Source organism: Bombina bombina, chromosome 1 (genome assembly GCF_027579735.1).
Source record: "Bombina bombina isolate aBomBom1 chromosome 1, aBomBom1.pri, whole genome shotgun sequence".
NCBI lineage: Eukaryota > Metazoa > Chordata > Amphibia > Anura > Bombinatoridae > Bombina > Bombina bombina.
In genome coordinates this window covers 136,423,813-136,440,490 of record NC_069499.1, presented here as the reverse complement: position 1 = coordinate 136,440,490, position 16,678 = coordinate 136,423,813, and the positions used below count along the sequence as shown (strand labels likewise).

Here is a 16,678-nt window from a genome sequence, read left to right as displayed (position 1 = left end):
ACCTCCAGATGTTAGCTACACCCTACAATCCCTACTCCGCCACCTCGCCTGAGGCTTTCTCTCTCGTTCTACCATTTTATTTTCAACATGTAACATGAAAGCATAAGAGCTCTATTGATTTAACTTGAACGGTGTTACTGCTAAATAGTGTTGATATTTTTGCGCTCCACTTGTAATCTACTTCTAAATGCTAGATATGATGATGTATTGAAAGCAAATATTAGTGTGTGAGTAATATGCAGATGTTTTTTTGTTTAATTATATTAGCTGTTTAAATATTGAAGAATTAAGTGTAAAGTTAAAAAATGTTTAAAGTAATAGGTGCTGCCATATTGCAACCTAGGAATCCCTGGGTTTAAAAGGCATGTTGTTCTCCGTATCTAAACTCCTCAGCAGTAAGAGACATAAATAGGCTGATGAAATAACACTCTGAGTCTCAAGGGGTTTAATTTTCCTTTAAACAACTCACTGTATAAGTATTTCTGCATAACAATATCAAACATCATTACATTCAGGGGCATATTATTTTTTGATAAATCATGAGCCAATTCTGTTCAAGCTAATAGAGCGTACTGAAGCATTAGCCTGTCTTACCAGTACATTCTCTGCCATCTCCTTGGTAGCCAGATGCGCACACACATGTGTAGTTGAGTCCTGTGGCTGGCTGGCACTGAGCCCTTGTGTCACATGCATGAGTACCATCATAGCAAGGGTTTGACGTTGACTCTTGACTTGTTTCTATAGCAACAATAAATAAATGCAAACTGTTAACAAAAACATAACATTTATAAATATTAATTATATAAATATTTCTAAAAACTTGTGGATATCATTTGTTGAAAAAACAGGCTATAAAATACTGAATAGGAAAATTCTGCAGCCATCTAAATCAGCAGTTCCCAACCTTTTTTCTCTCCCGTACCCCTTGATTAGACTTTTCATTTATGAGTACCCTCTCTCTTCATTACCCCCACTCATCCCTCAAAATAAAGGAAGTGCTTTTTTTATAGGGAAGGTAAGCTATACCTGAATGGCATACGACTGTACGTGTATCAACAGGATTAAAGCTCAGATCTCATTCTAAGGAGGAGCCCTGCTGTGTGGCTGGGGCCCCTGGCAGCTGCCTGGTTGCCCCTAAACACAGCCCTGGGGGGGAGTTAAAGTATAATGATCAAAAAATAAATATTTAAATTTGTGAGATCAATATTAACCACCCAGCCACTATGGACGTTTTTAGTTGGAAGTGAAGCAATCTGATTCCAGCAAGCATTAGCAGCAGTACTTTACTTACCGGCACTGACTATAACTTATTTGGGGATGCAGACCCGCCTCACCTGTGTGACTCGCAATCTCCATGGCTCTACCACACGTGTCCGCCCAGCTATGCTGCTGCAGTGCCGCTTCTAACTGCGCACTCGCAGTCAAAATTGTGTGCACGGGGGGTGGGTGGAGCAGGAGGCTAAGCTGTCTAGTGACACAGGGTGATCATTAATATGTGGACTGGAGTCATCCACACCCGGTCCACATATTTCAGATCCAGGGGCTTCCATCTGCCTATATGCCAGGCCAGGACTTCAATTGTCACTTTCCGGTTGAGCGCTCCTTCCTTCCACAGTTCCACGATGGTTATTAGTCGATGACCCATTGAGAGTGCCCCCCCAACCCATCCCCCACATCTTCCGCCATTACCAACAATATTTTTGCGTACCCCCAACCGGTCTGCTAAGTACTGCTTAGGATACTGTAAAATGTGTATATATGTGTTTGTGTGTGCTTGTATGTGTTTACAGTATATGTCTAATATACAATATATCTAAAAACAGAATTCAGGGTTATGACTGCAACTGTTAAACGGGTACGCTTCTTAAAGGGACATTAAACTGCTGGGCACAACTACCCTAGAATGGTTACTCCTTGCTATGTTATTGCATTTCATTGTGCTCCTGCAGCTCTTTTCAAATAAATTCTCCATTTTTAATAGCTTAAAGGTGCCAGATACTAGAGCTCCGCCTCTTTATACTGTGGGCTGCCATCTTGGAGCTCAGGTATTCTCACAGCCAGTGACAGAAGCTGTGCACACTCACAGATTAATAATATTTAGGGATGGGCAAATGTTTGGCAACATTAGAAAAATGAAACGAATTTAACACATTCGTTCATATGTTTCGAATTTTGAATGTTTGAGCAACATTCTAAAATTTGTATAATGTATTTCAAATGCTATCTTTAAAGGGACAGTCAAGTAAAAAAAAAAAAGCCTTTCATGATTTAAATAGGGCATGTAATTTTAAACAACTTTCCAATTTACTTTTATTACCAATTTTGCTTTGTTCTCTTGGTATTCTTAGTTGAAAGCTAAATCTAGGAGGTATATATGCCAATTTCTTAGACCTTGAAGGCCATCTCTAATCTGAATGCATTTTGACAGTTTTTCACCACTAGAGGGCGTTAGTTCATATGTTTCATATAGATAACATTGAGAGCAAGCACTGATTGGCTAAAAATTCAAGTCTGTCAAAAGAACTGAAATAAGGGGGCAGTTTGCAGAGCCATAGATACAAGGTAATCACAGAGGTAAAAAGTGTATTAATATAACAGTATTGGTTATGCAAAATTGGGGAATGTGTACCTTTTTAAACAAAAATTCTGGTGTTTACTGTCCCTTTAAATGTAATATTTGATTAAAATTTTTCAAATTTGAATATTGCATAGAAAAATATGAATCAATGTATTTGTAATGCTATCTTTAAATGTAATATTCAAATATATATAATATTTATATGCTATATTCAAAATAAAAAATTGTAATCAATATATTTGTATCTATTATGTATCAATTTACTAAATTGCCAACCACATGAACTATTGAACGTCTAAATAGTATTTGTTAAATAAAATGTTACATTATGAACATTTGAAAAAGAAAGTAACATTTGAAAACCGGGAAAAAACATTTGATTAACAAATTATAATGGATTTCATTCTTATAAACATTTAATTGTCCAAAATGAATGTTCTCAGAAATATTTGTTCTACCCAACGAAGTGCCCTTTCACCACATTCGCCCATCCCTAGTAATATTGCCTATTTTCCTGTACAATTGTATAATGTGCTTCAGGTTAGGGTGCAAGATACAAAGCAGGAGCTGTACATTTCTATATATTATTGGTGAGTGGTTTTTGAAATATATTTTGTTTAACTGTAAAACTGTGAAGAAATGCAAAAATGTACAGATCCTGCTTTGCATTATGCACCCTAATCTTAAGTACATTATACAGCTGTAAAAACAAATAGGCAATATTACGTATCTGGCACCTTTAAGCTATTGACAGGAGAACTAGTTACTATTCTTTTGTAAAACTGCTTTATTTCCCTTTACATCTATTACTGACAGGGATTAAAGAGAATCTGAGAAGCTTAAAGGGACAGTTTACTCAAAAATTTTCTCCCCTTTAATTTGTTCCCAATGATCCTCTTTACCTGCTGGAGTGTATTAAATTGTTTACAAGTAGCTCCTTTACCCTTATATTGGCATTTTAAATTGTTGATTTAGCATGTGGTATCCCCACCTATTCTTAAAGTTTGTGGCCGCGCGTACCAGCTATAGATAAGCTTTGTAAACACAGCCACCAGAAGAAATTACACTCCCAGTCGGATATAGCAGAGATAAGGTAATACAATGTTGATTTTCCATTGTTCTCTCAAAGTACTGGTGATTGTTTTAATGACAGATATAAGATAAAGAAGCAGGTATATGTGCACAATGTGATACAGTAATGAGATCTGATTATACCTACAAGCTCAACCCATTTTATTAGGTTGTGGCTTCAAAACACAAAATCAGAGCTTTAATATACACAAATAAGCCTTAAAAAGCAAATTTGCATACATTTTTTACTCTGCAGTTGGTAAAAAAAGCAATTGTAAACACATTAAGGGAAAAACTATTTTACAGTATACTGTCCCTTTAAACTCAGTAGACTTTTTATATACCTCCTACAAAAATAAGTTTTAAAGGGACAAAAAAATTAAAAAGGTTTTAGTAAAGGTTATCACTGTCACCCCAGTGATTTTGTTTCACAAAACAAAAAAGTGTATATGTATGTATTGATATATGTCTATATGTGTGTACATATGTATTTACAGTATATGTGTATATATGTATTTACAGACATATATACACATATAAACACAGAAATACAAATGTACACACATATAGACATATATAGAAGTGCATTGGAGCCCTTTGTAGTCAAGTAGACGGAAAAATGTAAAAGCATATTTATGCAATATTAATTTTTAATGAAGAGTTATACAGAGTATTTACTGTAAATATTTCCCATTCCAATGTTTTAAACATAGCAGAATATGTTCTAAGTATTTGTAAATATATATATATATATATATATATATATACACATACATACATATACATGTACAAAAATATCATCAGACATATATATATATATATATATATATATATATATATATATATATATATATATATATATATATATATATATATAAATATGTGTTTATGAATAAATAGAACATATTCTTCTATGTGAAGAACATTGTTGTGTGAAATGTTCATATTTTCATCTCAGGTTAGCGCAATTGAGAACATGCAATTGGGTTTGCGTGCGACTTCTTTGAGGGAATATGTTAACATGGTTGCGATATTCTAATTTCAGCTTTCTGTGCGCATTGAGTTAACTATAATGCAACTCTCTGCATTATCTCAGTATTATATGACAAGCAGAGCAGCACAGGGCATGATGTTAAGTGTTCATACTTTTCAGTCATTTGTTTAGCACTCTTCAATCATGACATAATGTAATACTTGAAGACTTTATAGCCCCTCTCATTTGCCGCTTTGTTATTTAGACATTCTTGCAGTAAATGAAGGGACCGTTTGATTTTCACAACCGTGTAATTTGCTCTGACACTTCCTAAAGGCTTTGTTCCTTTGACATTCTCAAAGGGATCTTTATCTACTTCTCTTTGTGTTTGGCTAATGAATAGTAGTTTCCCTCCTCAGGATCCTTTATGGTGCACATTAAGTTTCTTGACTTCCTGACCCAAAAACTGGAGCCAAATTACTCATGCAGTTAAAGAAGGAAAAAAAGATCTTTTGTTACATGAAAAAGCAGCTAAGTTGGACCTCTCCGCCCACTCTAAGCACACGAACACAGATAATAAAACCAGTTGAAAGACATCTTGTTAATGAGATAAAAAAGCAGAAAATCCTAGTGATTGTTCCTTGCGCACGTAGACACTCCTACTGAAGTAGACCAAGAGATGATTAGGCCTCTAGTGCTGATTATTAAACACATAATACAGAGTTACATGCTGTGGGAAATAAGAAGACTTCCTGATCAGGTGCAAAACCAGATGGTGGGGACACATTCCAATGAGATAACAGCAAACGAGAGGAGGAAAAAACACATACAAAGTGCATAGTAACACTCAAGTACTCCATATACACAGTGTTTTAGGACTTACAGGGACCTAAAACAGATGATCTAATGTATTACAACATTTTGTAATTGCACTATTGCTTGCAAATAGGGGTTAAACACATAGACCCAAACACAGTCGGTGATAGAGTGACTTCTGCTGATTGGCTCACTGGCTGTTCCCTATTTGGCAGTAGCAGTTTGTTGTGGCTCCTGGGTGGGACTTTAACTATGTGTTTAATTAAATCATGCAAAAATTGCAAGCCCATTTGCACTAGAATGTCTGTTTAAGTCCTACAAAAAAAGTAAAAAGTCAACTACAGAGCAGCAATGCACTACTGGGAGCAAGCTGAAAATAGCTGGTGAGTCAATGACAAGAGGCAAGAGTGTAGCTATCAATTACCAACTAGCTCTCTTAAAGGGATATAAAACCTTTTTTTTTTTTTTCTCTTTCTTTCATGATTCAGAAAGAAAATAGGTTGTTCCTAAGCTTATATCCCTATTTTTTCAAATAAAGAAACCAAGAGAACGAAGAAAAATTGATGATAGGAGTAAATTAGAAAGTTGCTTAAAATTGCATGCTCTATCTGAATCATGAAAGAAAACATTTGGGTTTTGCATCCCTTTCAAAATCACATGCTATATCAGAACCCTGAAAGTTTAATTTTGACTATTGTACCTTTTAAATAAAGAACTTACCATGAATCGATCCAATATGGCTTGTAATGGCATATCGGAGCACTTTTTCATCCTTATTATAAAGAGCAAACACCCGTTCAACATTGAGTTTCTGGGCACTTAGTGGAAGCCGCTGCGAGTACAGACACTCATGGTAAGTAACATTTTGCCGTAACCGATATGAAAGTTTTTGTTCATCCTTAGATTGTGATGTTACTGTATATTCTCTGTAGGCTGTTGATGTCACCACTGAATATAAATGAGAAACACAGTCATTAGTATTATACAAAAAATAATCATCTTAACGTGACTATGACAATCATGAAGTAGGGTTTTAATGCCTCACAAAAGATAAAATGTTCAAATCATCTACATGCATAAAATTTATAGTAAAATAATCAAATATATTTGTGTCTCTTCACTGCACCTTATAGCATCTGTATGCAGCACATTATTAGATAACCACAAGGTAAAAAGGAAAATAAAAATGTTCAAAGATAAAGATGTTTTCCTTATAGTAATTATTGAAATGAAATAGTTTGTGTATTGTCTAATGCAATATTAATAAAATGCAGGACTTGACAGGACCCACACCGGCAATCCTTTGGCTCCTATTTAATAATATTGTTCTATGTAAAATTCCATGAAAAAAATACTCTACTTTGCTTCATAAATTTTATAGTTGTTTTTTCAATACTTTTGTCACGCAGCTAAATTTGATATAAACGTGTTAATTTCTGCTGTATTTAATCCATGAGCTTTTTTTAACAAAAGGGTGGGTGGTTGATAGACTTGTGCAGCTTCGAAAAATTTGGTTCGGTTTGGATTCATTTGAATTTCGGTTCGGATCGATTCGAAAGAAATCAAATGAATTTGTTTTGATTCATTCGGATTCGTGAAAAATTTGGTTCGATACGGTTCGAATCGATTTGGAATTTCGGTCAGTGTTAAGTGGGATGTGCTGTGTATTACACTAGTATACTGTACAATACTAGTGTAATACACGGCCATCCGAATCTACCGAATAAATTCGAATAGATTCGGATTTATTCGGTAGATTCGGCACTACCGCAATTCGGAATTTCGAATTGTTCCGAATCTCCGAATTCGACAAATTCGTCCGAATTTCGATTCGGACCGAATCGAATCACACATGTCTAGTGGTTGATTCAATGAACAGACTTCCAATAGACGTGCTAAGGGCAAATACTCTTATAAGGAGGTAGGTAAAGAATTTATCATGCACACTAGAAAAGGTAATTAAAATGTATAGAGAGGTCAAAGTGTGCATGAGTACATTTCAATTTGCAAAAATGATTCTAGTAAACGTTATACATTTTTCAGCGGCATACGCACATACCCTATGAGGGCTTGTGCACTATTATTCAGACAACATGACTGCTCAGAGAGCTGGGTGGGTGGTGTGTATTGTATCTGTGTTAATTTGTTTCATACAAGTCACCGCTGTCTGTCTAAGAAGGCGTGGTGTTTGACTACTGGTGCACAGGCCCTCACAGCATATGTGCATATGCTCCTGAAAAACAGTAATAACGTTTACTAGAATAATTTTTGCTAACAGAAGTATATTGCAAAAATGCTTCTATTTCAAATTGAAATGCTCCCATCTACCCCTTAAATATTATGAAGACAAAGAGAATATATAACATATTCTACAACTAAAAACCTCCAGACTTACCTGATCCAGAATAATGATATATTTCATTGTATGGTGAAACCTGAACAGTTGATGTCTCTGGGATAAATGGTATTTTGCCTTGAATTGTAGTCTTCAAATTGATATAATTTTCAGAATCAAATCCATCTGCAGTTTGAGTGATATAAACTATTTCCTCTCCTGGGTAGAAGACAACTTCCATATTATGTACAAACTTTGCACCTATAAAGCACAAAGGCAAATTACTACCTATGAAGATGCCATTACTGGGTAATGTCACTTATAAACACAGAGAAGTATTTAAACTCAACTTTGTCCAATCACATAAGCAACTGACCATGAACCTTACGTAATTACTCTTTCAGACATTTACACTGTATTTTAAAAGAAGCCTCAGTAGCTGACCTACTCAACAGAGGGCCCTAGTGCAAAAATGTTTGAGCTCCCCAAAGGTAACTCAGTAGTAAGTAATAGTAATAATGTAAATGCTGCCTGACAGATGATAGATAGACGGATACCTGCACCTGCACTAATAAAATGCCCCCCCCCCCCTGCATTAGGATTGTACACATTCTGCACATGCCTGTATATAAACTGGCTGCTATGGGCCCCAGCCAGCACTTAGGCCCTGGTGCCACTGCACCTGCTGCACCAATGGTAGTTCCGCCCGTGAGAAGCATACAGAGTAAAATTGTGTTAAATGTTTTTAAAATGCCTTTGCTTTATAATTGTATCATAATTGAGAAATAAAGCGTGAGATCTACAACTATATAGTTTAACCAAGAAACTTACTAAAATCATGACAAAAGGGACATTTAAGTAGTTTTATATATAAATGTTTGTACATAGCATATATAAATAACTGAACACTGCATCCCGAAAAGTCTGCATCAAAATAAATGTTTTCTAAGCAGTTAAAATTGTCATTTTTTACAAAACCATTTTCAGTATATTCACCTTATCTCCTTTTACTGTGGCCAGTTAGGGACAATTATTGTCATTTTGGGGAAGTCCTACTTTGTGAGTTGGGTGGGGGCAGTGTAATACTTTGAATTATAAAATTTTCTGTTATTTATAAATGTTGTATAAGTTATGAAAAGCACAGATTAATTGCATAATTTAACAAAAATTGTTTCAATGATAAATTGTGCAACAAACATTGAAACAGTTTAGTTAATTGTAGCTTAAAGTGAAGGTAAAGTTGCACCATATGAAAAGCAGGATTTGAAAGATCAATAAAAATAAACATAAGTTTAATTCATAATTTTTTTTCATTTTGAATAATAAACGATATAATGACATTGCAAACCTTAAATACTAGAGTTTAGCGTAATGCCTGGCTCTGTGTCACATATTTTGTTATGGTGACGTAAACGCCGGCATCCAATTGAAATCCTGGCCATTAGGTGGCCACGATTGTAGACAAACCGCCCCCTCTATCTACAGCGCATGCCCAACACAATGCGCACATCTTAGTTCATAGGGAGTGAGCCTGGCTGCTTACGTAGAAAGCGGGTGGGGCCGCTTTCTACATGGGATAGAGCACTTACCAGGAAGTCAAATAGAGGGTGGAGCGACGGTGCTGTCAATAGCAAATATAATATATAAAAAATATAATTTTACAATTATTTTTTTTTTATTAAAAGTTAGCGTTTTCATATATTAGCGCATAGGCTACATATATGAATGATCCGAGAGCCGCAACTTTACCTTCACTTTCATATTCGCTCACATTTTATCCGGGTGGTCAGTAAAATCAGCTGAGTGGTGCACCAATTAAATAGTTCTGAAGAGAACACAGAAAGCACCCTTTAAACACTACGAAGCCCATGAAATGTCCTGCTTCAGGCCTTCCCTTTCACACTCAAGCCAACCCTGGCTATGCCCAAGACCCCTTATGTCACATCTTCAGATTGTCCCAATTCTGCCCCTTGACTGTCTAATTATTTAAAAATTAAAAGTATGTAGGCATAAATAAGCTTCTATACTGATCTAAGCAATGGCTGTGTAGTCAAAGGTGTATGTGTGTATATATGTGTTTATGTATTTGTATGTATGTACGTACGTGTGTATATATGTGTATATATGTGTTTATGTATTTGTATGTATGTACGTGTGTATATATGTGTTTATGTGTGTATATATGTGTTTATGTGTATGTATGTATGTATGTATGTATGTGTGTATATATGTGTTTATGTGTATGTATGCATGTGTGTATACACAGTATGTGTTTATATGTATGTATGTATGTGTGAATTGTTTTAAACTTAAGTTTCATTGAAATAGTGTAGCACAGAAGTAAATAAAGAACTTAACTACATGAAATGATTTTTTACACTCCATTACCTTTTGCCCTCAAGCATTATGTGACATGGAATTACTGACTCCTCCCCACAGAAGTCTGTTCTGTGAGGTAATTAATCCATCTGCTCTATCTGACACACAGATGTTGGTGAGCACTAGACTATCATTGCAGAGATAAAAAATAACTTTGGACTTGTAATATAAACACAAAAATGGAAGCGGTATGGGCTGTGCTTGATTGGTTTAAAAGCACCATGTACTCTAATGCACACTTTAATCTAGGCTAAAATGTATATTTGATTTTTTTCTTGCAAACCTAATATATCACTTACCTGTAATGCTGAATCCATTCTGATGACCAGGCTTTTCCAGTGCGAAAAGCCAACCAAAAAGTCCTCCAATGGGGGTTAAAGGTGTTAACGACCAAGATGCTGGCTCAGGAATGGCACTAATTGCCGTATAAGCTCTGCCATCATTCACTACCACATACGCGTGTAAATCTACACTAGCAAAGTCGACAGGTGTTTGTCCCACAATGATATTGCCAGTCACTTTGCCATTTACACGATGTGGTGCACCTACCAAGAAAACAATTATTTGTAATGTGCTCAAGGTTTGACTATATCAACCAATGAAAAATAAATCTACACAATTTACCTTTTGGTAAACAATATACACCATTTCCGTAATAATTCTCCTCACAATGGCAGCAGAAACCAGCAGCGTAGTCCGTACAGAAGGCATGACGAGAACACTGGCCGTGATTTTTTTCACAGGTCTCTTTACGCACAGGGTTATAAAGCACTGGATATAAAATAGAAATAAATGTCAATTAAAATATAATTTAAAACCAAATCAAAATATTAATAAGGACACAAAGATCAACTACACAATTTTAGATGTATAATGATTTCTGCATGAAACATTTAAAGGAACATTCAAGTCAAAATTAAACTTTCATGATTCAGTTAGAGCACACATTTTTAAACAAATTTCTAATTCACTTGTATTATCTAAATGTGCACAATCTTGTTATATGCACACTTTCTGAGGCACCGGCTCCTACTGAGCATGTGCAAGATTCATAGGATTTACGTATAGGCATTTTGTGATTGGCTGATAGCTTTCACATGATGCATTAGGAAGAAAAATGTAACTAATGTTTACATTTGTCAGACAAAAAACTACTACTCATTTAAAATTCAAAAATACCTTTTTTTGTAACGGTAATCAGACCACCAATCCTCCGCCCTCATTTTCTTCTGTATTTTGCATATGGATGACGAATCCGGCTTCCTCCTATTGTTGCATGCCCCATGAGCTGGACGCCAATGGGGGCACGCAACGATTGGAGGAAGCCGGATTCATCATCGATCTGCAAAATACAGAAGAAGATGAGGGCAAAGAATTACCATAACAAAAAAGGTAAGTATTTTTTTTTTTTTAAAAAGCGTAATTATAAAATTTAATGAAACAGTGCCACTGTTTTTAAGAGTATTTTTAGATACCGGGCTTTAATTCTTTAAACTTTACAATCACTTTAAGACAGTGCTAAAAGAAGAAAACACTAGTTACTTGCAGCATAAGTTATATACCTACTGATGCAGAGAGTAAAACATTTGAATTGCTAACAGCGTATCTGATAAAAAAAACAGCAAAAAAATATATAGGATACTAAAAAATGCTAAAAAAAATGCTAAAAGAAGCTAAAAAGCTGTGAATAGCAACACTTGCACAGTTCCACATGTGGTCTGACCAGGCAAGTGTTGCTGTTCACAGCTTGTTAGCATTTTTTAGTATCCTATATCTGTTTTGTTTTTTTGTTGCTGTTTTTTATCAGATAAAAAGCAATTCATGTGTTACTTTCTGCATCAGTATGTATATAACGTATGCAGCTAGTAACTAGTACGTTCTTCTTTTAGCACTGTCTTAATGCGCTGTATTTGATATGCTGCTAGTATTTTGTATGTTTCATTTCCTGCATCAATATGCACATTACTCATGCTGTCATGTATGTATCGCCAGCATTTAATGTGTCCTGCATTTGATTATATCAACATATTTTATATACACCTATTGCTTGTATTGTTACCTTTTAAATCATTTTTTAATTGTTAAAATGTTGTTTAAACAAGAGATCCTGCAATAATAATATATGGTGTCAAGTGATAAGTGAGCACCACATTGCCATCTGACCCTCAAGGCTATTGGCTAAGAGGTGGAAACGTCACCTCACAGGAAAATAGCATCCTGCTGTGGGCTGCCTGAGGCACTCAGTGCGGCGAACGGTTCAAATAAATAAAGGAACTTTCAGCATGAAGTATTTTATACTTTATGACTGAAAGTCCCCTTTATTTGTTCCATTAGTAAATCCTAGCGTTTCACAAATGCTAGGATTTACCATCACTTTAAACAATGTTGTAAACAATTGTGTGTGTGTTGTTGTTTTTTCTTTTTCTAATTGCCATAGTTAAAAGAACAAAAGGTTATCCTCATATAAATAAGTTAGATAACTTTGATGAGCACATAGGGGCTCTACTGAAATAAATGCACATTTATTCACATCAGTGATCACTATTACCACAGGCCTTATTTGATGGCCTATTATAGGTGCCTAGAGACCCCCTCATTAAATAAAATAAAGTATTACAATTTTAATAAACAAAGTTATAAACAATAGTGCCATAATTGCCATACTTAAAGGGACAGTCCACCTAAAAAAATTCTCCCCTTTAAATTGTTCCCAATGATCCATTTTACCTGCTGGAGTGTATTAAATTGTTTATAAGTAGCTCATTTACCCCTATTTTGGCAATTGAAATAGCAGATTTAGCCTGTGGTATCCCCACCTATACTGAAAGTTTGTATACTGGAGTTTAGGCTATTGAATAGCATAAGTAAACGCAGCCAGCAGAATAAATTACACTTCCAGTGGGGTGCAGGGTAGTTAAGTAATAAAATTATAATTTTCCATTGTTCTCTCTATATATTGAGCTTTAGTTTTCCAGACAAATATAAGATAAGGAAGCAAGTGTGTGTACACAAAGTGATAGCATAACGAGATATGATATTACCTGAAGCTCAGCCCATTTTAATAGGCCTAATAAGTCTAAAATCACAAAACCAGCTACTTCATATACACAAATAAACCAGAAAATGCAATTTCTCAAATATTTTATACTCTGCAGCTGGAAAATACATTAATATCAAAACAATTTTACAGTGTACTGTCCCTTTAAAGCAACAGTTTACACCAAAATGTTTATTGTTTAAAAAGATAGATAATACCTTTATTCCCCCTCCCCAGTTTTGAATAACCAACAGCTATACTTTTAATCTCTGTGATTACCTTGAATCTAAGCCTCTGCAGACTGCCCTATTATTTCAGGTCTTTTGACAGACATGAGTTATTTGTACATCAGCACTGATTGGCTAAAATTTGACGGGAGTGAGAACAATGTTATCTTTAACTATCGATGTCTAGCTGTAAACAACTGTCAAAATGCATAGAGATAAAATGCCCCCTTCAATGGCTTAGAAATTAGCATATGAGCCTACCTAGGTGTAGCTTTCAACAAAGACTACCAGCAGAACAAAGCAAATTTGATGATAAAAATTGTTTAACATTGCATGCCCTATCATGCAAGTTTAATTTTGACTTGACTGTCCCTTTAAAAGAACTAAATGATATCCTCATATAAATAAGGGCCTTTGTCTATAGTTAGGTAACGTTGATGAGCACATAGGGGCTCTACTGAAATGCACATTTATTCACACCAGGTGATCACTATTACCACAGGCCTATTATAGGTGCCGTTTAATAAATATGGTTGTAAACAATAGTGTTGTTTTTTTCTAAACTCTATATGCATTGGGTATACTTTGCACATAAGGGCTTCCATGAGCTTCTACTCAAATAAATGCATATTTACTAACGCCAGGGGATTACTATTACCACAGTTATAACCTGGCTATTAAAACTTATATATGGGTTTTATTTTAAAGCAAAGCTTCTGGGCTTTTAAACAATTGCTCATCAAAGTCTTTAGGCCTTTTTGACAGCCTGTTATAAGTGTCTAGGGACCCCCTCATTATACTTAATACCACCTCACCACAACCGTTTCAAAGAGAAGACGATTGCCTTTCAAGTGATGGATCTTCAGGATTTCAAAGGCTTAAAGAGACAGTAAACACCTTGTAATTACAAGACATTTCTGTTGTGTTGCTATAGAATAACATATCCGCCAAGAATTAACATTTTTAAAACAAATTAACAACCTTTTTACTGCAATTGACTTTCAAAAGACAAACTCCAACCACCATTTGCATTATTTTGAGGAGTCAATCTGGGCTTTAGTATGATGCTGAATTGGTACTAAGGGGCCCAAAGTGTGCCAAGAAAATATCCCCCACACCATTACACCACCACCCTAAACCATTGATCCAGGTTTTCATGTTGTTTTCGCCAAATTCTGACCCTACCAGCTGAATGTTGCAGCTGAAATCGAGTCTCATCAGACCAGGCAACGTTTATTCAATCTTCTATTGTCCAATTTTGGTGAGCCTGTGCAAATTGTATCCTCAGTTTCCTGTTCTTAGCTAACAGGAGTGGCACCCAGTGTGTTCTTCTACTGCTGTAGCCCATCTTCTTCAAGGTTCAGCGTGTTGTGCATTCAGAAATGGTATTCTGCATACCTTGGTTGTAACGAGTGGTTATGAGTTACTGTTGCCTTTCTATCATCTGGAACCAGTCTGCCCATTCTCCTATGACTTCTGACATCAACAAGGCATTTTCATCCACACAACTGCTGCTCACTGGATATTTTCTCTTTTTCGGACCATTCTCAGTAAACCCTAGAGATGGTTGTGCGTGAAAATCTCAGTAGATCAGCAATTTTTGAAATACTCAGTCCAACCCGTCTGGCACCAACAACCCTGCCACGTTCAAAGTCATTTAAATTCCCTTTCTTCCTCATTCTGATGATGGGTTTGAACTTCAGCAAGTCGTCTTCACCACATCTAGATGCCTAAATGCATTTAGCTGCTGTCATGCTGATTAGCAATTTGTGTTATCAAGCAAATGAACAGGTGTACCTAATAAAGTGGCCGGTGAGTGTATGTAGCAGGGTTAGCCATGAGAAGTCAGCAGGGTCAATTTCAGATTCTGAAATTGATTCTGATAGCGCTTGCTTATTGGTGGCTACATTTAATGGGCTGGCTCCTAAGCTTTACATTCCTGCTTTTTAAAATAAGGACAGCAAGAGAACGAAGAAAAATTGATAATAGGAGTAAATTAGAAAGTTGCTTAAAATTGTCTGCTCTATCTGAATCATTACAGAAAAAAATTGGGTTTAGTATACCTTTAAATGATGTAATTTTTGCATTGAAATGTACATTTAAATTCCTGTTATTGTATTTGTCTGTAGCAGACTATTAAAGGACATTAAACTATTTTTGCTTATGTGTAAATAATTGTGCGTGCCCCATGCTACCCAGAGAGGCTAAAAAGCTAATTTTGTAATTTCAAAATGCTGCAAAACAATATGTGGTTTAGGAAATGTGTAGCAATTTTAAACCTAGGTTATAAAATTAGCTTTTTGGCATTTATAGGGACCTTGGGACAAGCACAGTTCTTTTACACGGTTAAAACATGTTTGAAGTGAAAGGTAATAGTTTCATATATTACTCAGAACATATACCTCACAAAATGTCTGGCTAGTTATTAGAGACTCAGTAGGTTGAGGGAGGCTGTCACCATTTTGTGGGTGGAGCTGTGTTGAAAGGGGGCAAGTGAGTGGATAGTGGATGGGATTATGGGCATATCCGGGTGGTCAGAGGGTATGTCTGGGCAGTTGTGGGCGTATCTGGGTGGTCAGTGGGCATATCTGAGTGGTCTATGGGTGTGTCTAAGACAAATTCTGCAAATAGGGACATATGGCTGTCTAAGTGGGACAGATGGACAATGCACAGAAATAGGGACCGCCCCAGTCAAATAGAGACAGTTGGGTGGTCTGCATTATGATAACAGAAATTTACACAAATGTATTTGTGTAGGTTGGAGTAAGCTTGCTAAACCACTGATTTAAAAGGGACAGGAAACCCCAAAATCTTCTTTCATGATTGGGATAGAACATACAATTTAAAAACAACTTTCCAATTTACTTCAATTATCAAATTTGCTTCACTTTCTTGTTATCCTTTTCTAAAGCAACAGCATTGCACTACTAGCAGCTAGCGGAACACATCTAGTCAACCAATCACAAGTGACAAATGTGTGCAGGCACCAATCAACAGCTAGTTCCCACTAGTGTAGTATATGTGCGTATTCTTTTTCAACAAGGGATACCATGAGAACGAAGCACATTTGAAAATAGAAGTGAATTTAAAGGTGTTTTTAAAATGATATACTCTATCTGAATCATGCAAGTGTAATTTTGACTTTCCTATCCCTTTAAATTCCAAAATAACTATTACATAAAGCACTAATACCTTTTTATTAGAGTAACATATCAAATCAAATGGCAAGCTCTTGACACTACGGCCTGAAGCAAATTAATGA

General features: G+C 35.7%; 1 protein-coding gene across 1 annotated transcript in view; it reads right to left on the bottom strand.

Annotated features, from left to right (window-relative positions):
* The window catches only part of NID2 (nidogen 2), a 109,951-nt gene that overhangs the window by 52,422 nt on the left and 40,851 nt on the right, over positions 1 to 16,678 (bottom strand). The window contains exons 5-9 of the mRNA XM_053697620.1: positions 10,777 to 10,923; positions 10,452 to 10,697; positions 7,834 to 8,034; positions 6,159 to 6,386; positions 595 to 738 (exon numbers count right to left, since the gene is read on the bottom strand). Coding sequence (XP_053553595.1) covers positions 595 to 738; positions 6,159 to 6,386; positions 7,834 to 8,034; positions 10,452 to 10,697; positions 10,777 to 10,923 — 966 coding nt within the window. The remainder of the gene's footprint in view (positions 1 to 594; positions 739 to 6,158; positions 6,387 to 7,833; positions 8,035 to 10,451; positions 10,698 to 10,776; positions 10,924 to 16,678) is intronic.